Source organism: Geotrypetes seraphini, chromosome 14 (genome assembly GCF_902459505.1).
Source record: "Geotrypetes seraphini chromosome 14, aGeoSer1.1, whole genome shotgun sequence".
Taxonomy (NCBI): domain Eukaryota; kingdom Metazoa; phylum Chordata; class Amphibia; order Gymnophiona; family Dermophiidae; genus Geotrypetes; species Geotrypetes seraphini.
The window spans coordinates 5,250,234-5,271,893 of record NC_047097.1 but is presented as its reverse complement, the minus strand read 5'-3'; the positions used below and the strand labels follow the sequence as shown (position 1 = coordinate 5,271,893).

Here is a 21,660-nt window from a genome sequence, read left to right as displayed (position 1 = left end):
CCGTATCCTGGCTCCAGGCAGACATCAAACCTCCCTCGATTGTATATCTGGTCTGCAAATTGGTCCCTCGGTGCCCCTCAGCATGGAGTCCCCAATGACTATTATTCTGCGCCTCTTCTTCGGGGGGATTCGGTCAGTAGATGGAGCTGTGTGTTGGGCCTGCTCCTGTTCTTCATCGGTAGTTCCTTCCTGAAGAATCTGGAATCTGTTCCTCAGGGTGAGATGAGGGGTTGACGTAGAGCTGCCCTGTTGGGGAAAAAAAAGAAGGAGATGAAGAGATTGAAAAAGGGGGGGGGGGGGGGCGTCTCCTATGTTTGCCTGTGGAAGAGGTCACCAGCTGCCAGGAGTCAGTGCCGCCAGCCATTTCCTGTATTCCAATTGTTGGTTTCAAAGCTGATGATTTGGGTGTCTCGAGGATGGACTTGTCGTGGACCTGCTCTGTGGTTTGGGACAGCTCCTGGGCGACTTCGTCGATGTAGGCCTCGTCCTCTCGGATGCTTCTCAGGCGTTGCACCTCCTCCCTGAGGCTCCTCAGTTCCTGCAAGAGGGCTCCATCCAGCTGAGCGGCCTCCTCAGTCTCTTCTGTCTGCGTGGAGACTGTAGTGTAACGCCGGGGGATGGCCTCGGTCTGCACGGAGACCTCTGTCCACCTCTATCCCGGGTTCTCCTCCATCTGCACACAGTCCATGGTCGCCTCTAGGATCCCCATGGTGACTGGAATGCTGGTCTTGATAGTAGACTTGGCGCTTCTAGTCCTCCCTGCCATTTCCAAGGTCTGCCTGTCAGTAAATTAGAGAATTTGAGGGAAAAAAAAAAAAGATTAGAAAATCTATCTGAGAGTTAGTGTGAGATTTTGAAAGATTAGGGTGTCTAAGATCTGGAAGATTGAGGTGTCTGAGAGGTTTAAGAGATTAGGGTATCCGAGAGGGTGGTTGTCTGTGAGCTAGTATGAGAGTTGTACGATGAGGGTGAAGGGATAAAAGGATAGGGTGAGTGAGAGGTTTGCTTGCTGCTCTAAGGTATCCTTGTTAAGTGTAGTTTGGCTTCTCTTAAGGCTCTTCGCCGTGCGCCGAACGGCTGTGTGTCCTCTGTATCTGCTGTGTGTCCTCTGCGCCTGCTGTTGTCTCCTTCAGTGGTGGCTTGTCCCTTCTCAAGGCCCTACGCTAAGGCGCGCGCCTTTGATGCGCGCCGAACGGCTGGGCGCCATTGGCCCCTCCCCTTTTAAGGAGGAGCTCCGGTCCTGCTCTGGTGAAGAACATACATCAGTGGAATAATACAATCTTATGAGATAGTGATGTACGTCTGAAAATATGAGGATTATAAAATAAATCTGGTGGTATTATGTACCTCAGTAAAGGATGGTGATGATGTGCTCCATATTAATAGAGAAAACAAACAAAGTCAGAGAAAGGATTAATAAGTGATTTCAAGACAATATGTAAGATAAAGAGGAGCACAATGTGTTAAAAAAAAAAAAAAAAAAAAAAAAAGACGTGCAGAGGTACACAGAAGTACTAAAGTGCTAAAAGATATAAAAATATGTAAATGCTATTTGTTCTAACTAAAAGATATGATAGTGACCTTACTGTTCTGGATGTAGACCAAATAAATATTATGATACCTAAACTGCCAACTTGCTCCAAAAAAATAAATGTTGTCGGTGAATGTGTGAGCTACACATTATCAAGAAACTCAAACCATCACAAAGAAAAACCTATATTGCTGCTGCATATGTGAGCAACATAAAATATTGGTGTCAAAACAATGCCTCCAGTGCTTGGTGGGAACATGCTAATTAAAAGATTGAAAAGTATTTCAGCATACTTCATACAAAAACCATAAAGTGCCAACTTACTTGCCAGAACTGTGCAAAATATCCTGAAAAGAGTATAACCATATATAATGTATCATTTAAAAATATGATCTGACAAAAAAACCCAGTGTATACAATATATGAAGATGTAATATTTTCTCTTATTTGAGTTTGTCAATCATTTTTATGTATCTTCAAGTTTAACTTTTTATCTAATATGTATTGTTATAATTACATTTTTTATGTTGATATTTTTATGTTGATTGTAGACCCCTGATGCAGGCCGGTTAGCTGAAACACGTACGTGTCAGGTCCTTTAGAGTCAATAAAATTGTTAGCACCCTTGGTCATCTTCATTGTGGTTTTCTGAATGCTTCATCCTGCGAAAGTGTTCTCTTCTGTTTGTTGGCATATCTTCTGAGATTGACTGAATAGTTGTTAAACACATTAAAACAGTAACATGGTTGAGATAGGGGAGTTGCTTTTTATGTACAATGCTTTGATAGTTTTAAATTTTAATGTCTCATGGGGGGGTTAATCCTTGATTTTTATTTATTTTTTTCTTTTTTTAGATTGCAAACAATTTTTATTAACAGAAAACAGGCAGAACCAAAAGAAAACAGTTACATACAAAGGACAGCAAACAAAGGCGGGCTATCCGCTAGAACAACTCAGAACAATACAAAATCATGTGTCATTAATACCCACCCATAAACCCCCAGTAAGCTCGGTCAAAGCACCCCTCCCCCTCATTAACCCTTCAATCAGGGAGAGGAATGCAGTCCCAAAAAGGGAACAAAAGAACACATAGGATACCCAAGGGTCTGGACTCTGACCCCAGGGCAATCATCGGGACGAAACACTCTCTCCCCCTCCCCCCCCCCAAAAAAAGCCTAATTCCCCCCTCCCCTCACCCGCTCCCCACCCCCAGAGCAGAGGGACGCTAAGAACCAAAACCAACGTGGATACACCCAACAATTAAGGTAGGGAATTAAGTATGAGGCTACGTCCCCTAGGGGACATTGATTTTTTATTTTTTTTATGTATTTATTATTTAATATTTTATGAAAACAAACATTAAGAACATGTTGCATCCAACATATTGTGGTTCTTCAGTACATGGCTAAAACACTTGTTCCCCCCCACCCCCTTTTCCTATTCCAATTCCCATGAAACCTTCCCATGCTCCCCTTACTCCCAGAGAGAGTAGCCCATCATGAACCAGACTAAACCATAGTCGAAAGGAGCTGGATTGACTCAGTCTAATTCAACATAAAACTTCAATTTTATTTGGAGTTTTGCAATCACTTGAGCCTAAGACGGTACTATACGCTATTTCCAGTCCATCAACACCATAACAATAGAGGCCATAAGCTGCTTCTCCTTAGCCCACAAACCTGGTAGACCCAAATTTAATAGGCAGTACTCCATTATCATTGGTGGCTGCACCTCCAGTATCTCTGTCTGGTTCCAATACTGGCGAGCCTAAGGACAGGACCACCATATATGAATAAATGACCTGTCCCCTACAATTTCTCCAATATTCTGCAGTACCTGAGCCCTACATGCATTGCAAACACACCAAAATATTATATCACGTATCCATTTTCTACCATGGAGCTAGCTATACGGATTTTCAGTAAAGAATGAAACATTTTTATTCATGTTTTGGGATCATAATTCTTATCTAGGAGCTGTGCCCATGCTGACACATAGTAAATGAGGAGGAACACCTTGCATGAGTAAGCCTTATAGAGCCTAGACACTCATACAGAATTACATGCAAAATAGCTCTATTAACCTTTAAAATTTGACTGACAAAATCACCTGTATTTTTAGACAGGCTTCTTATACTCTATTATACTCCATCCAGGACACTAAGATCCATTGATCAACATCTTCTCTCTATTCCTTTCTTAAAGGCTATTAATACCTGGCATATTGACATCTTCTCAATTACAGCTCCCCAACTCTAGAATTCCTTACCAGTCTATCTTAGGGAAGAAACAGTATGATAGGTTTAAGAGTTCCCTGAAAAGTTTCCTTTACAGGGTCGCCTTCGAAAGGTAATGGCCTTGGATATGGGCAACTAAATTATTTTGCTCATTCTTAATCTTAAAATCCCCCCTGAAAAACCCTTTTCTTGGCTACTCCAAACCCCACCTAAATGTTCTAACCTTTTATGTTCTCTTATTGTAGTTCAACCCCTTTTCCTAGCCTCAAGTGAGTCAAGTTTTATGTTTGTTCTTATATGTTACTATGGCCCATCTTTTTTAGTAATGTACATCGCTTAGAAAATTTTTTATAAGCGTTTGAATCAAATTTTAAATAAAACTTGAAACCCCCCCCCCCCCCCGAGCAATCCTTGATTTCTTACAAAGAAATGACTTGTCCTGTGTTTTGGCAGTTTCTAAATGTGTGATTGATGAAATCCTTGTTTATATGTAAAATACCTTAGTACCATATATATAGTATATTCTGTTCTTTGTAAAACTGTTTTCTGCTGTGTTAAAAAGCAGTAATTGCTGACTTCAGTCTGCCAATCTATTTGGGCTTGCTTTCAGATAAACTGATTAGATTTAATTTAGAGTAAACACCACCCATAGACTTGGAACCTACTCTGTTTAAAATGACTTCATTTTTATCAAGTTAATCGCTTTCAGTAGGGTCATATTGAAATGTGTGCTTTTGTTTGCTTTATTCTTTCTGTTTTCTTGCCACATTAGCTTATAGCTTTGTATTGTGTTTGATAAAGCAGGTGCAGGAGACCAGCAGCAATTGCCCCTCCAAGAAAAAGCAGAAATTTGTGAGCTTGTACACCAAAGAAGGGCAAGATAGGCTGACAGTTCTCATCCCTGGGCGGCACGCCTGTGAATGCCTGGCACAGAAGCACAAACTCATCAATAACTGCTTGACATGTGGGCGCATCGCCTGTGAGCAGGAGGGCTCTGGACCTTGTCTATTCTGTGGTACTCTGGTATGTGAATCTCTCAACTTGCTGTTACAATACATTTAAAAAGTTGTATTTTCATATTTTATTTGTCATACAAACTGTATCCCCAAGTGCATTGCAGTAAGGCTGCATGCCTGAAAACCTGCAACTGCCCTAAAAGCAGGAAGTATTAAATGTGCCACATAAGGAGGTCCAAGATGACTTAATTTTCAGTCTAGAGCAGATCACTCATACACTGTTTTATTATAATGCTGCAGCAAATACTGTGGTGGCGATTATAGGTTCTGTTGTGAGCCACCTGCTATGTGACACAGACCCTATTTCCAAAAGAGCCAGATCCTTTGGCAAGACACCTGTTCTAATGGTAGTTAAAATTCTTTAGCCTTAGCTTTGATCTGTGTTTAAGTCTTTGATCACTTTATCACTGAGCTGAAGAAGATCAGGGCCAACAGTAAAATTGGGATTTATTTCTAATTCTGTAGTAGAATCCAATATTTTTCCAGTGGGACCTGTCCATTTGTTGTTGCCCTCTAAAGCAGTCATCAAGTGCCTGAATGGTAGTTCACCTGGGTGTAGAATACAGACAGTCCACACCAGCTTCCTTGGTAGTTTCTTCTCAACATAATGCATCATTCTTCCCTCCCAACCAGTGTTTTTTTACATTACAATATATTACAGGAATCGCCTCCAATAGCTTGAAGAGTTTTGTCTGCTCCTCTTACACTCAGCTATGCAACCAAATTATCAGCAGTTATTTCTGCATGAGTCTGCACAGATATCTGGCTCCATAAAAACTGTAATGTTCCTTTTTCATCAACCTGAATACATTTTGCCATTCTGTTCTGCCTTTAACAAGTATCATCACGAGGACCATCAAAGAAAATGCAATGATGCCATTCTGCTGCAGTTCCTCCTCAAACGGTACATCCAATTTTTTCGTTTATTCTTGTCTGAACCCTCTTCACCTTGTGATCAATCACCAAAGCAGTATCCAAGTGATTGAGTCCTGCATCAATAAAGGCAGCAGTAGCTGTCTCTGCTGTCTATCTCAGTCCAGTATGGTGTCTTAAACTGGCAAGGGCTATGTTGGTTATATCCTTAGAGCGGCATAATAGAAAAAAACGTCTTAAGTCTGTTTTGAGCCTAGGGCGCTAATTGCCCAAAGTCAGCAGTGTCTAAAGTCCATTCTCGAAAAATACGTCCAAAATATATTTTTTTTCTAGAATTGTCTAATTATACATCCAGCTGTTTGATCACCCAGATGACTAGTATGTCTATCTTTATACCACATTCTTGTTCAAAAAATCGTCCAAGTCCAAAACGCCTAGAATAAGACCTAGATTTGGGAGGGACCAGCAAAGTAATGGACTGGCCACCTGGACATGGCAACAGAGTAGTGGGGCACCATGAATGCAGTGGTTAGAGTGGCTTACGAGCCTGGGTCCTCCTTTCACCCTAGCCCACCCCCTAGACTACTTAAGCCTAGACTACTGTGCAGCTCTTCGAGTCTTTCCTATGCTAGGTGCTGATGTTCTGAAGGCAGATATGTACATTTTTATAGTAGTATGGGGGGGGGGGGTCAATGATCACTGAGGAAGTGTGTGGGGTCTGTACTTTGTCCTTGCAGTGGTTATCTGGTCACTTTGTATACCTTCTGGGCACTTAGACCTGTTTTTAAATCTAGTCACAACGTATAAATTCCGTCTAGGCAGTCTCGTCAAACTTTCGATTATCACTGCAGGATGACTGTTTGGTCGGCCCACTTATACAACAGCCAAAAGTTTGTATCCGTCTCCATCTGCTGGTAGAGGTGCATTATAACTTATCAGTGCTGTGCCGGTCTGGAGTGACTAAAAGAAAGAAAATTAGCTGGTAAGAACCTAATTTCTCCTTTTTGAAGCTGCTTTCAACTCTTAACTCCCACTCGCTATCAGATACCTTTACCCACTGTACCATTCCTTCTACCAGAAACTCTTCAATTCTGAGATGTCCTTTCTGTCCGAATTAGATTGTAAGCTCTTCTGAAAAGGGACCATCTATTGAACGTTAAATATATAGCGCTGTATATGCCTTTCAGTGCTATAGAAATGATAAACAGTAGTCGTTAAATGATAAATAGTATTATCCCAGGACAAGCAGGCAGGTATTCTCACTAGTGGGTGACGTCATCCAACGGAGCCCGAAGCAGACATCTCACAAACATACTTGCTTGTAGAAACTTTTAGAAGTTTCGAGTTGCCCACACCGCGCATGCGCGAGTGCCTTCCCGCCCGATGCACCAGGCGTGTCTCCTCAGTTCTTTCTCTTCCGCGGAGCTGAGAAGTTTGCCTTTGAAACTCTCTGCGCGAAGTTCCTTTATTGTGCCTTCTGTGCCCGCGGGTTTAGGGTTTTTTTTGTGCTCATTCTAGTTGGCTCACGCTGAGTTTTGTTGTTTAAAAAAAAAATTTGAAAATTTAATTTGATCGTTCGACCGGCGTGGCCGTGGCCTGTTACCGGTTTTAAAAAGTGTGTCAAGTGCCAGCGCGCGATTTCGTTGATGGACCCGCATCGACGCTGTCTTCAGGGCCTCAACACCTTCCGAAATCATGCTGGCCTTGCTCCACGCTCACAGTACGTGCGTTTAAGCGTCACTGTATTTTGTGGGAGTCGCTGTTTAGCATGGAGGTGTCCCCGGTGCTGCCCTCCTCACAGAGCGCCACGTCTTCGACTTCCGATTCTACATCTTCGGCCTCGAGTCTGCTCAAGCCTGCCTCGTTCGTGCCGGCTTCGACTCCGACGCATGCTGCGGTGCCTTCCGATGTCTCTTCAGGTCAGGTAGCGCAGCCCCCTATCCCTCCAGTGGTGCTTAAGGTGCCCAAGGCCTCTAAATCCAAGTCCCCTGGCGGCCGAGTGACCGATGTCCGTGCGGGAGGTCCCATTGCTGATGCGGATCCCTCTTTGCCGGCGTCGTTCCACGCTCTGATGGAGAAGCGATTTGTCGAGCTTTTTACCAAAATTGGGCCGACTCTTCTCTCCCAGATCCAGCCTGGGCACGCGGAAGCCTCCCGCGAGGTCGAGCCGCTTCCGGTGCCTCCTCGGCGTACACTCGCTGCTGGGAGCAGAGTCTCGGCGAGTGTCTGGTCTGACTTCGGGGCATGTCTCGCTTGGAGCAGAGTCTTTGCCCATGCCACCTTTGGAACCGATACCCTCGATGCATGGCTTGCCTGGCCCGGACCCTTCCTCCGCGATGCCGGGCCTCGAACCTTGGGGAGTGCCTCTGGGGGCCTCGTCTCAGCCTCTGATGCTTCGATCCACAGCCTCCAGTCCCATCTACTCGGTGGCTCGCCTCATCGCTCGAGGCCTGCTTCTCAACATAGTTCCGGTCATCGATCGAGGCATTCATCGAGGCACTCATCTAGACTCCTCGCCTTGTCGGAAGCAACCTTTCCAGGAGTTTTCTCCGGAGTACTCGCCCTCTCCTCCTATGCCGGAACTCGAGGACTGTGGGGGTTCGTTCTCTCCGTGCCGGTCTTCGGCATCGGCGGACCAGGCTGCCTCATCTTCTTCGAGCCCGCCTCGAGGCCCGGCCCTGGCGGACCAGTTGTCATTCTCGTCCTTCCTGAGGCAGATGGCGGTGGATCTGGATATCACTCTGGATTCGGGTTCCAAGTTCTCGAAGGAGTATCTGGAGACGATGCATCTTCCTCAACCTCCTGCTGAGTCTCTACGCCTGCCTCTACACAAGCTTCTGGACCAGACTTTCATGAGATGCTTCGAGACCCCATACTCCATCCCGGCGGTCCCGGGGAAGTTGGATGCTCGATACCGCACGGTGCACCATAAGGGCTTCGACGGGGCACATCTCTCGCACCAGTCTCTCTTGGTTGAATCCTCTCTGAAGCGGTCTCATCCCTCCCAGGTATATGCTTCCACTCCTCCAGGCTGGGAGGGCAAAACCATGGACAGATTTGGCAGGCGCATCTACCAGAACTCGATGATGGCTTCTCAAGTCCTGAATTACAGCTTTCATTTTGCAACCTACTTTGAATTTTTTCTATCCATTCTTCAAAAGTTTTTACCCTATCTGGACTCTCAGGCTCGCTTCGAGTACTCACTCGGAGGTGCTGGCATCATTGTCACAACTCCGCCTGCAGATGATGCAATCGTCTTACGACGCCTTTGAGCTCTCGGCCAGAGCGGCTGCTTGTTCGGTGGCCATGAGACGCTTGGCGTGGCTTCGCACCATTGATATGGACCCGAATCTCCAGGACAGGCTGGCGAATGTTCCCTGTGCGGGAGCGGACCTTTTCGACGAGTCCATCGAGGCGGCAACGGAGAAGCTGTCCAAACATAAAAAATCTTTTCAGTCTATTCTCTGCCAGAAGCCAAAGCCTGCTATCTCTCGTCCGTCTCGTCCTCCTATGATTTATCAAAGGCGCTACCTGCCGAAGCAGGCCCCCGCCATTCGGCCGCCAGTAAAGAGGCAGCATTAGCAGAAGCCCCAGCAAAAACCTCAGCCTTCTACTGTCCCTAAGGCTCCCCAGCCTTTTTGACTGTCTCGTAGGGAGCATAACTTCCATCGTTCTTCCCTCCCCACTTTTGCACATCGGAGGTCGTCGCCATCATTTTTACCATCGATGGACGACTATTACCACCAACCTCTGGGTCCTTTCCATCGTAAGAGAGGGATACTCTCTTCAGTTCCATTATGTTCCTCCGTAACATCCTCCAAGAGAGTATCCTTCCAACTTAACCCAGACCGCCCTTCTTCTTCAGGAAGCTCAGGCTTTGCTCTGGCTTCGTGCCATCGAGCCGGTCCCTGTGGACCAATGGAACAGGGGTTTTTACTCCCGGTACTTCATTGTTCCGAAGAAGACAGGCGACCTGCGTCCGATTTTGGACCTCAGGGTGCTCAACAAGTTCCTGGTCAGGGAGAAGTTTCGCATGTTGACCCTGGCTTCATTCTATCCCCTCCTCGAGCAGAACGACTGGTTATGCTCCCTGGATCTCAAGGAGGCCTACACTCATAGTCCCATCCATCCGGCCTCCCATCAATACCTCAGATTTTGGGTGGGACACCTTCATCTTCAGTACAGAGTGCTCCCTTTCGGCCTAGCTTCATCTCCCAGAGTCTTCACCAAATGCCTGGTTGTGGTGGCCGCAGCACTCAGGAACCATGGTCTGCAGGTGTTTCCCTACCTCGACGACTGGCTCATCAAGGATTCCACATCTCAGGGGGCCGTTCAGGTCACTCAGAGGACAATCTGGTTTCTGCAGAGTCTGGGATTCGAGATCAATTTTCCCAAATCCCATCGTCAACCTTCACAGTCTCTCCCCTTAATCGGAGCTGTTCTGGATACTATTCAACTCAGGGCATTCCTTCCTCCTCAGCGTCTGGCGGCTCTTCTTCATCTTTGTCGCTCGGTCTCTTCTCGTCTGTCCATCTCGGCGAGACACATGATGGTGCTCCTGGGCCACATGGCTTCTATGGTTCACGTAACGCCTTTTGCCAGACTTCACCTGCGGAATCCTCAGTGGACCCTGGCTTCTCAATGGTCGCAGATCTCCGACCCTCTGACTTGTCACATTCAGGTCACTCCTGCTCTGCTGCAGTCGCTTCGCTGGTGGATGCTCTCTTCCAATCTTTCCAGAGGTTTGCTGTTTCACATGCCTTCCCATCAGAAGGTCCTCACGACCGACTCCTCGACCTATGCTTGGGGGGCTCATCTGGACGGGCTCAGCACCCAGGGCTATTGGACAAGTGCGGATCGTCTGTGCCATATCAATCTCCTGGAACTCAGGGCGATTTTCAATTGTTCTCACTGCTTTTAGCATCTACTTCACGACATGGTGGTCCTCATTTGTACGGACAATCAGGTCGCCATGTATTATGTCAACAAGCAGGGAGGCACGGGATCGGCCTCCCTCTGTCAGGAAGCTCTGAAAGTTTGAGATTGGGCGATTCGCCACAACGCCTTCCTCAAGGCTGTCTACATTCAGGGGGCGGACAATGCCTTGGCGGACAACTTGAGTCGTCTTCTACAGCCTCACGAGTGGACTCTCCATTCTACGCCCCTTCATCAAATCTTCTCCCTGTGGGGAACACCTCAGATAGACCTCTTTGCAGCTCCCCACAACTTCAAACTGCCTCAGTTCTGCTCCAGGTTCTACAGCCCTCATCGTCTCGAGGCAGATGCTTTTCTTCTGGACTGGGGGAATCTCTTTCTGTATGCGTTTCCTCCTTTTCCTCTCATTCAAAAGACTCTGGTCAAGCTCAAGTCCGACCGGGCCACCATGATTCTGATTGCTCCTCGGTGGCCCAGACAACCTTGGTACTCCCTCCTTCTGCAACTCAGCTGCAGGGAGCCCTTCCTTCTGCCGGTGTTTCCATCTCTGCTTACGCAGCATCAGGGATCTCTGCTTCATCCCAACCTGCAGTCGCTACACCTGACAGCTTGGTTCCTCTCAGCGTAACTTCCCTTCAGTTTTCACTAGCTGTGCGGGTTGTTTTGGTAGCTTCGAGGAAGCCTGCTACTAGACAATGCTATTCCCAGAAATGGACTAGATTCTCTACTTGGTGTTTTTCTCATCACAAGGAGCCTCAACATGCCCCCTTGTCCTCTGTTTTGGACTATCTTTTGCACCTGTCTCAATCTGGCCTCAAGTCTACTTCGATCAGAGTCCACCTTAGTGCAATTGCTGCTTCCCACCAGCCTCTTCAGAGGAAACCTCTTTCTGCACATCCTGTGGTTTCCACATTCATGAAAGGACTTTTCCATGTCAATCCTCCCCTGAAACCGCCTCCAGTGGTTTGGGACCTCAATGTTGTTCTTTCTCAACTTATGAAGCCTACATTTGAACCTCTTAACAAGGCTCCTCTGAAATTTCTCACTTGGAAAGTGGTGCTTCTCATTGGCCTCACTTCTACCTGTCGAGTGAGTGAACTTCAAGCATTGGTTGCGGATCCGCCCTTTACAGTGTTTCATCATGACAAGGTGGTCCTTCGCACTCATCCCAAATTCCTCCCCAAGGTGGTCTCGGAATTTCATCTGAATCAATCCATTGTTCTTCCTGTGTTTTTTCCAAAGCCTCATTCTCATCCTGGAGAATCAGCTCTTCACACTCTGGACTGTAAGCGTGCTTTGGCTTTCTACCTGGAACGCACCAAGCCTCACAGAACTGTTCCTCAACTTTTCCTCTCCTTCGATCTGAACAAGTTGGGACGCCCTATCTCTAAGCGCACCATCTCCAACTGGATGGCGGCTTGTATCTCTTTCTGCTATGCCCAGGCTGGATTACCCCTTCACATTAAAGTCACAGCCCATAAGGTCAGAGCAATGGCAGTCTCTGTAGCTTTCCTCAGATCGACACCGATTGAGGAGATTTGTAAAGCTGCCACTTGGTCCTCGGTTCATACCTTCACCTCACACTATTGTCTGGATACCTTCTCCAGACGGGATGGACAGTTTGGCCAAACAGTGTTACAAAATTTGTTCTCCTAAGTTGCCAACTCTCCCTCCGTCCCATTGTGGTAAGCTTGGAGGTCACCCACTACCTGCCTGCTTGTCCTGGGATAAAGCAATGTTACTTACTGTAACAGTTGTTATCCAGGGACAGCAGGCAGCTATTCTCACGTCCCACCCACCTCCCCTGGGTTGGCTTCTCTGTTAGCTATCTGAACTGAGGAGACACGCCCGGTGCATCGGGCGGGAAGGCACTCGAGCATGCGTGGTGTGGGCAACTCAAAACTTCTAAAAGTTTCTACAAGCTAGTATGCTTGTGAGATGTCCGCATCGGGCTCCGTTGGATGACGTCACCCACTAGTGAGAATAGCTGCCTGCTGTCCCTGGATAACAACTGTTACGGTAAGTAACATTGCTGTCTGGCAAAATTATTTTCCTCAAGGAAAGCAGGCATTTTGGTGGCCTTACAAACGGAAGGAGGGGCTCAGGGCAATATTACAGCTGATATGGCTGCTGTTTTACTTGTAGTGCTGTTTCCTTTCCTTAGGTGTGCACAAGAGAGGAGCAGGACATTTTGCAGCGGGATTCCAACAAGAGCCAGAAGCTGCTGAAGAAACTGATGTCAGGTTGGTGGTGTCTGTGTTCTATGATGTGTGAAACAAAGTAGGGGTGTTGGGAAAGAGGTGATCTTCATTTCTTCTTGCCTTTGTCCGCTCTATTATCAATAAGTCTGATGTGATCTCTCGTGGCAGTTTTGTGAGAGATCACGGAAGCCATTTTGTGATTGTAAGGTAGGTCTGACTCTGCTCTCAAAATGGCTGCCTCTACCTCTGCCTTACAATTACAAAAATGGCTGCCATGACCTTCCACAAAGCTGCTGCTTGAGGTCACGCCAGCCATTTTGATAGCAGAGCCAGCATGGACAGGAGTGAATGAGGATTGCTCATGTCCTGACTACATCAAGACCAGTGTTCTTCAACCTTTTGACACCTGTGGACCGGAGGAAATAAAATAATTATTTTGTGGACCAGCACCGGTCCGCGGACCGACAGTTGAAGAACACTGGGCTAAGTCGTGCCCATCTCCACCCAATCTCCTCCCCTGACCCTGCCCCCGCCCCCATAATAGTACTAATTGTAACATCATTTTTTCCATCCATTTTTCATATATACACACATACAATATAATCTTATTAACACATAATGGTTAACCACAAAATTAAAATACACAAAACACACTGTATGTTTTTCAACATTCATTCCTACCAGAAAACAGATAACCCCCCATGCAAATGCAGGACCAAAAACTAAAAGTTCTAATATTCACAAACAAACCCTAAGATGCAAGACTCTACAAGTAGTACAACCTCCAGAGAAAAACAAACAAATGCATTTCTTCCTGAACAGTTAGGGCAGACAATTAGGACAGATGTAAAATCTCTAAATAAAAAAAATAAAAGCGTTTCCCCTACTGTTGTTGTCTCTCTCCCTCCATGTGCCTTGCCTTCTGGCCTGCCCCCCCAATGTTAGCTTCAGGCCAGTCGATGGTGCGATCAATGCAGGGTCTTCGGACTGGCTCCCTGAGTGCTGCATTGCACAAAGGTGTGGGAAGTGGCTCCTCACACATGTCCCGCACCTCATCTGGAAGCCTTTCCTCTGATGTTGCGATATCAGAGAGAAGACTTCTGGGTCAGGTGCAGGCTGCGGATAGGAGCCTTTTCCCACAGCTTTGGGCACTGCAGCATTCAGGGAGCTGGCCCGAAGACGCCGCATTGATCGTACCGAGGACCAGTGGCTACAGAACAATCTCTTGGGCCCGATGAAGGTGAGGGCCTGTGGACAGGCAGAAAATTTCTGCTGACCGGCACCAGGAAGGAGATGTGCTACATCTGGTTTGAAGGAGGGAGTTATCCGACTAATGCTGAAAAGTAGCAGGTTTGTCAAAAACAAACACTGGCAACAATATATTTTGCTGTGACCAAAAATGAATTTTGATCTCTTTTCAAGCTGAATCTGAAACCAAACTGCAGTCAGCCTCCTCTAATAGAGGCATGCAGCCCAAACTTTTGATATAGGTACTACCAGCCTCATTACTACAGTAATCTCTATATTGTGAAGTTTAGGCTGTGTGCCTCCTTTATTTTATAGACTTTCAAACTTGGACAAGTTTCTTGCAGAAATAATGGAACCTACTTTCAGGAATCAACATGACTGTGTAGTAGAGGAGTCATGATAGAGATATTTCAGGTATTTGTTCAAGAGACAAAACTGTTCCAAGGAAAAGAGTGGTAGAAGAGTGAAATGTTCTCTTGGGATAGGTGATGGTGACTAAAACAGTAACAGTTTCTCCAGAGACAAGCAGGGGCTATGCAGTCACACTTGGTGAAGTCCTCTGCCTGAGCCTGTGTGTTGGTGCTCTCCCCTAAGCCTTTTGGATTACTAAGCATGTGCAGGATCTCCTGCCATCCGTGGCTCATCCGCTTGATGGTCAGTTTTGTTTCTAGCTGAAAAATATATATATATTAGAGGGGAAGTTGGGAGGGTAGGTGTGACTGCATTCCCCCTGCTGACTATGGAGAATCCCCATTACAGGTAAGCAATTTCACTTTCTCCGGAGACAAGCAGGGGATATGCAGTCACACTTGTTGGCGAGTTCCTAGCTATCTGTAACTAAAAAGAGGGTGGTGGTGATAGATTAAGGAACAAATAGAGTATTGATGACAGAATGTTGAAAATTCATGACGGGGTCAGGTGTTGGCCCAAGTCAGAAAGGTCAAAGGAATGGACTGAGGGTTAAGATGCCCCATAACAGCGTCTAACTAAAGTGAGTATTGCTTGGAAGGGGGGAATAAGTACATTATGTGAAGAAGTAATTGATCTGTTTAAGAGGACTAGAACTCCTCTGAATGGTAAAGCTATATGGAAAACAGTGGAGTTTGCGCTTTCTCATTATGTGGCTCCATGTAATTGGAACCATCAGTGCTATTCTATGCACAGGTTTTGTTTTTGTTTTGTTTTTTCATGTCCATGGCACATTATAGCCTAGTGTTATAGAGGATTTAGTTTGCCTCTTTGCAACCTTTATTATTGCTCCTCAAGAAGGCTGTCTTGTAACTGCATTCTCCTGCTTTCTATGGAGAATCCCTGTTACAGGTAAGCAACTTCACTTTCCAGTTCAAATAGGTGTGTCATTCTGGACAAGCAGGTTATTTCCCACAGGTTGTGAGCCTCTGCAGAAGGAATCCACTCTGGATTTTTTTCTGTAACCCTCCTACTTCACTGAGAGCTCTACTGCCACCTACAGTTTTTCCCTTCTGCACGCAAGTCGGATAGAGTGTTTCTGTTCTGCTCTGCTCTTTTCTTTATTTTATTCAAGGAATAAGTTGGATGTAAGAAGAGTGTTTTCGATATCTGGAGGTCACCAATGAGTTTAGGCCCTCTGACCATCTTTTTGTGTTGACTAATTCAGCTAATCAAGGTACGCTAGCTTTCAAGGCCATGATTTCTAGGTGGATCTCTGAAGGGCCATTTCATCAGCATACATTGTTTGTGGGAAATAGCCCCTTGTTTCCGTGAAGGAGCATTCGACCAGGAGTGTAGCTTCGTCGTGAGCAGAAGCTAGGGTAGTCTCATCCAGCAGAGATTTATTTGTAGGGCGATGACTTGGTCCACTCTACATCCATTTGCTAAGTTTTACAGAGTGGATGTGGTGGCAAGGGAGGATTCTGCCTTTGGGTCCTCAGTGCTATGTATCAGCGCAGTCATCCTGCTCTAGATTTCTAGGACTGCTTTTGTATGTCTCGCTTGTCCAGAATGACATACCTATTGCACTGGAAAAAGAGATTAGGTTCTTACCTTGCTAATATCTTTTCTAGTAGATATTTGTGTCATTCTGGACCCCTGTCCTGTCATTCCTGTGCCTGCCTGCTATCTCATTCCGATTTTGTTCTTTCCAAATCTGTAGCTTGGATGTTAGTCATCCCTTTGGGCTATGCAGCAGAGTATATTTCTAGGGTCTATAGGGGGTATTGCCTGAGCCTCTCTGCTTCTGTTTGGCATATTGTTGTTGTTGGATTGTTCTCGGTTCATATCTTATTTGTTTGATCAGAACAGATTCATTTGTTGGGGATGATTTCCCATATCCAACTGATCCTAGCCAAAAGATGGTATGTGGGATCAAAAAGAAACTCCCCAACAGTACATGAGGTCCCACAGTCAAATGTATAGAATGTGAATAAAGGGAGATTGAGGATCTCAGAAACTCATTTGGAAATAGGTAAACAAAGCCTTAAGCCAAGAATGACTGGTTCCAGGTTTCAATCATTGATCGTCTAAACCAGGGATCTCAAAGTCCCTCCTTGAGGGCCGCAATCCAGTCGGGTTTTCAGGATTTCCCCAATAAATATGCATAGGGCCGCAATCTAGTCGGGGTTTCAGGATTTCCCCAATGAATATGCATTGAAAGCAGTGCATGCACATAGATCTCATGCATATTCATTGGGGAAATCCTGAAAACCTGACTGGATTGCGGCCCTCGAGGAGGGACTTTGAGACCCCTGGTCTAAACCTTCCCCTCCTTATTCTAAAACTGTCTTGCTATGGTTAAGATTTCTTTATTAATCTTCTTTAAAATAAATCTTACACTTTTAATAATTACTTTTCTTCAACCCAGCAGAGAAACTCAATCACTTATCTTAAAGCTTGACAGGACCTGTTTTGCCAACTTTAATGGCTTTTTCAAGGAACATAAAAATTGCCGCTGCTGGGTCAGACCAGTGGTCCATTTTGCCCAGCAATCCACTGACGTGGCGGCCCTTAGGTCAAAGACCAGTGCCCTAACTGAGTCTAGCCTTACCTGCTTACGTTCTGATTCAGCAGGAACTTGTCTAACTTTGTCTTGAATCCCTGGAGGTTGTTTTCCCCTATAACAGCCTCCGGAAGAGCGTTCCAGTTTTCCACCACTCTCTGGGTGAAGAAGAACTTCCTTACGTTTGTACGGAATTTATCCCCGTTTAACTTTAGAGAGTGTCCTCTCGTTCTCCCTAACTTGGAGAGGGTGAATAACCTATGTTTATCTAAGTCTATTCCCTTCATTATCTTGAGTGTTTCGATGATGTCCTCTCTGTCTCCTCTTTTCAAGGGAGAGAGGCCCAGTTTTTCTAATCTCTCACTGTACAACAACTTGTCCAGCCCCTTAACCATTTTAGTTGCTCTTCTCTGGAGCCTTTCGAGTAGTACTGTGTCGTTCTTCAAGTACGGCGACCATCCGTTCAGTGTGAAGTAGACTTTCACCTCCAGACTATCTCAAATTTCACATAGAATTCACTGCTCATTCCTATTTCAAATATATTTTATTGATCAACAGAGCAAAACAAACAGCATAAACAAAGCTTATTAGAAACATGAACAAACTTATTAGAAACATGAACAAAGCTTATTAGAAATTCAACCCCCCCTCACTGCCCACTCACCCCCCCAAAAAAAAAAAAAAAAAAAAAAAAAATATATATATATATATATATATATATATATAAAACTTAAATAAATAAATTTAAATATATCTAAGAAGGAGGCGAGAGAGGGGGCAACCATACCAAAAGCGCAAGATCTTTGGGCAAGAATAAAACATAGTAGGTAACGGCAGATAAAGACCCAAATGGTCCATCCAGTCTGCCCAACCTGATTCAATTTAAATTTTTTTATTTTTTCTTCTTAGCTTTTTCTGGGCAAGAATCCAAAGCTTTACCCGGTACTGTGCTTGGGTTCCAACTTACTCCAGCCCATCTACACCCTCCCATCCATTGAAGCCCTCCCCAGCCCATCCTCCATCAAACGTCCATATACAGACACAGACCGTGCAAGTCTGCCCAGTACTGGCCTTAGTTCAATATTTAATATTATTTTCTGATTCTAAATCCTCTGTGTTCATCCCACGCTTCTTTGAACTCAGTCACAGTTTTACTCTCCACCACCTCTCTCGGGAGCGCATTCCAGGCATCCAATACCCTCCCCGTAAAGTAGAATTTTCTAACGTTGCCCCTGAATCTATCACCCCTCAACCTCAAATTATGTCCTGGTTTTACCATTTTCCTTTCTCTGGAAAAGATTTTGTTCTACATTAATACCCTTCAAGTATTTGAACGTCTGAATCATATCTCCCCTGTCTCTCCTTTCCTCTAGGATATACATATTCAGGGCCTCCAGTCTCAACATCACAACATCCCAACATTGCATTAATCTGATGACATTTGGGACAACAAGAATCCGGGTGCAGCCTAGCTTGGTGTGCTCTGGACAGAGAGATGTGTAAACGCAGTATCACCTTATATTGTAATTCAAACAGGAACTGAGGACCAACGCTGTGATGAGGCTTTAAGGGCAATTTGTAACAGAGTATCCAAAATTGAGTGCCCATATCCGCTGACCACTGTTCCCCCCAAAGAAGCAAAGTTGATACTGCGTGATGATTCTAATAGATATTTGTGGTGAAAATAGAGGGTGGGATTAGGGACTGTACCTCCAAACAAAAGACTTCCTTCAGGACGTTCCATACAGTCAAAGTTAATGTTGCCACAGGTAGAGAGTGTATATAGTGTCTGAGTTGAAGATATGGCAAAGTATCATTAGCTGTAAGTCCATAGCACTGTACCAACTGTTGGTAAGTACGCATCATGCCCATGTGGGTGAGGACCTGATGCAATTTGCTTCATGGACGTTGCATGGACTTTTCTAACTGGGAAGACTCCAAACCAGGCTTGAATAAAGGATTGCCCCTGATAGTTATTAATGGGGAACCAGTATGTGATAATTTCAAATAGGTACACATCCATTTCCAAGCAGCTCTGGCGGGAGGGTATACTGGGTAGTGTGCCAGTACTGATTTAAGGAAGGTTTTGGAGGCATTTAGCAAAGTTCCCAGAGAATAAGGTGCAAGAATGTCCAATTCGACTGCCATAAAGGTAAAATAGGAAGTCCCCCTAAACCTGTCATTAAGATGTCGCAATTGATACGCTATAGACAAGAAATGTAAGTTTAACAACCCTAACCCTCCCTTATCTCTAGGAGAGTTAATTTTGCTCGCTTACCATTCCACAAAAAGCGTTGTACAGTTCAACTGAGCCGAGAATGGTTATGGACAATGCAAAGCAGTGGCAACATTTGAAAATAATAGAGCCATTGTGGAATCATATTTTAAAGAGCAATATGGCCCTGTAAGGAAAGAGGATAAGTCTGCCAAGCACTGCTCATTCTTATTTAAACAGACCAAACAGACGCAGTGGTAGTGAATATCTTTAAAAGAGAACTAACACAACCGGAGATTTTGCTACTGACTTTTGTATCATCTTCAGGTTTTGTTGAGTTTCAATTTAGGATTGATTTTGAATGTTTTATTAGGAAACGACAAGGAAGAAGTGATTCCTGTATGCGCTGCTTGGCTGAGAATTTGCGTCATTTGAGCTAAAATTTGACCCATGCTCCAGGAACAGTGGTGGTTTTGCTAATAGAAACAGTGTCCCCTGAGAGAGGCCATATATACATGCTAAAATCTGTTAATTATCTTATAGGCTGCTAAACAAAGTCTTGAGTGAATCTCTTAATAAAGATGGTTAATAAATCTCCAAAAGAAATAAATGCATACAGGGCCTGTATGCTGTGGCACAGTAATATCTTGCTGTAATTTGCCAGCCTAAATATCAGATTATTGTAACCCAGTTCTGTCTGATGATAATGGAACTATTTATGTTTTAATCAGCAAGCACCCTTTGTGGTTAAGCTGAGTAGTTTTAAAAGCCACACACAGAATAAACTTGTTATCTGCATCTTGTAAATTGTAGCTTTTGTGCTGAAAGAGCTTCTATGTCTGGTCCTAGGTAGTGAGGCTCCTGGGAAGACAGACCTGTTGCCCCATCAAGAAGCTCGGTTCCGGGCAGGTTTGGAGAAAGCCCTGCATCATAAAGATAAACTGCTGGAGTTTGAAAGGACCAGGTATGAGAGAACTTTATGGCCTAACAGTATCCCTGGGGGGGTCAGAATTAGGAATTTACCAACTAATTTGATTGTTTCTAAATGGCCAAAAACAAAATAAATAAAAATTCAGCCAACTGGTTCAAGATCTATGTGGGAATTAATTTTTTTCTTTCAAGAATATTAAAGTATGATGTTTAATCACTGAAATTTTCTGTGAATATTCCATGGACCCATTGCAGATTTCTATAGATCTTTGCAAGTAGCAATTTTTAACTTTAAAAATGCAGAATTCAAATGAGGTTGTGGACTCCGTTATTTATGGAGTTGGTTCACAAGAATTTATTGAAGCGGGCTTCACATCTCTAGTCAAAACGTATCTCTGTTTTATCTTTGGAGACTAACAACGGCTTTTTACAAAGCTGCGGTAGAGTTTTTATCACAGGCAGTAAGGTAAATGCTCCAATTCTCATAGAATTCTTATGAACGTCAGAGCATTTACCTTGCTGGCCTGTGGAGAAACTTTTACTGCAGCTTTGTAAAAAGAGCCCTAAAATATTTGTGATGTTTGTTTTGTAGTTCCTTCCTATTTCTCCTACTGTAAACCGCGTCGAGCTCTACGAACGTGGAGATGATGCGGTATACAAACCTAAGGATTAGATTAGATTAGATCTGAGCTCAGCTGGTAGCATGATAAGTTAGTGCTTCTTTCATTCATTTTTCCTGACTGTGGTGCTTCTTCCGGTTTTGTGATTTTCCTGAAGTAGATCATCTGTTTGGCCTGCATGTTGCTCCGTAGATTTCTGCAGCACACATTTTGGTTCAAAACTTTGAATGAGGCACCAACGGCAGGAAGAGCTTAATAGAGAAATGCCTGTCCATCACACCACTATTGCCACTCCCCTGCTGTCAGCTAGGATCAGGCCACATGAGTAAGGAGGGAGCCAAGGAGATTTGATGAGGGGGGTATGTGGAGAGAAAGAGATGTGACAAATGGTACCTATGAGCAGCAGCCAGAGTTCTGAGGGACTTAAAAATATCAGGATTCAGGTCCATAGAACCTCCACCTACTAATTTGATTACTAATGCACTAATCACAGACCTTTCTCCTCTCAAGAATGATCCTATAGAAATGTATCATTAGAAGCAACAAAGCTTCCATCCACTTCTATGCACTCTGTAAAGTAATACAAAATCCTGCAGAAAGTATTTTCACTTAGTGCAAATGTGACGTACTATAACAATATTAACCAGCAGCATTCACATAGCATTATCCCTACTAATGAAAAAAGTAGCACTGCAAATATTATACCAAGCTTTAGAACGCCAATAATACCTCTTATTGGGGAAACAGTACAAGCCAGACTACTACAGATTCCTGCACAGAAAATGAACTCTTCACAACACTTGTAGAATATTGCAGTACTGCACCTTGCTCACACATGGCATATATGGAGTATACAACTGCTATGGAACTGAAATGGATTA

The 21,660-nt window shown here is 44.7% G+C and overlaps 1 protein-coding gene across 3 annotated transcripts in view; it reads left to right on the top strand.

Moving 5' to 3' along the window:
- Positions 1-21,660, top strand: part of TRIP4 (thyroid hormone receptor interactor 4) — a 147,768-nt gene that overhangs the window by 29,701 nt on the left and 96,407 nt on the right. For 2 of the 3 annotated variants that reach the window (XM_033920642.1, XM_033920644.1), the window contains 3 exons: positions 4,569-4,790; positions 12,756-12,834; positions 20,079-20,193. In XM_033920642.1, the coding sequence (XP_033776533.1) occupies positions 4,569-4,790; positions 12,756-12,834; positions 20,079-20,193 (416 nt within the window). The remainder of the gene's footprint in view (positions 1-4,568; positions 4,791-12,755; positions 12,835-20,078; positions 20,194-21,660) is intronic. The other variant, XM_033920643.1, reaches the window with a different exon arrangement.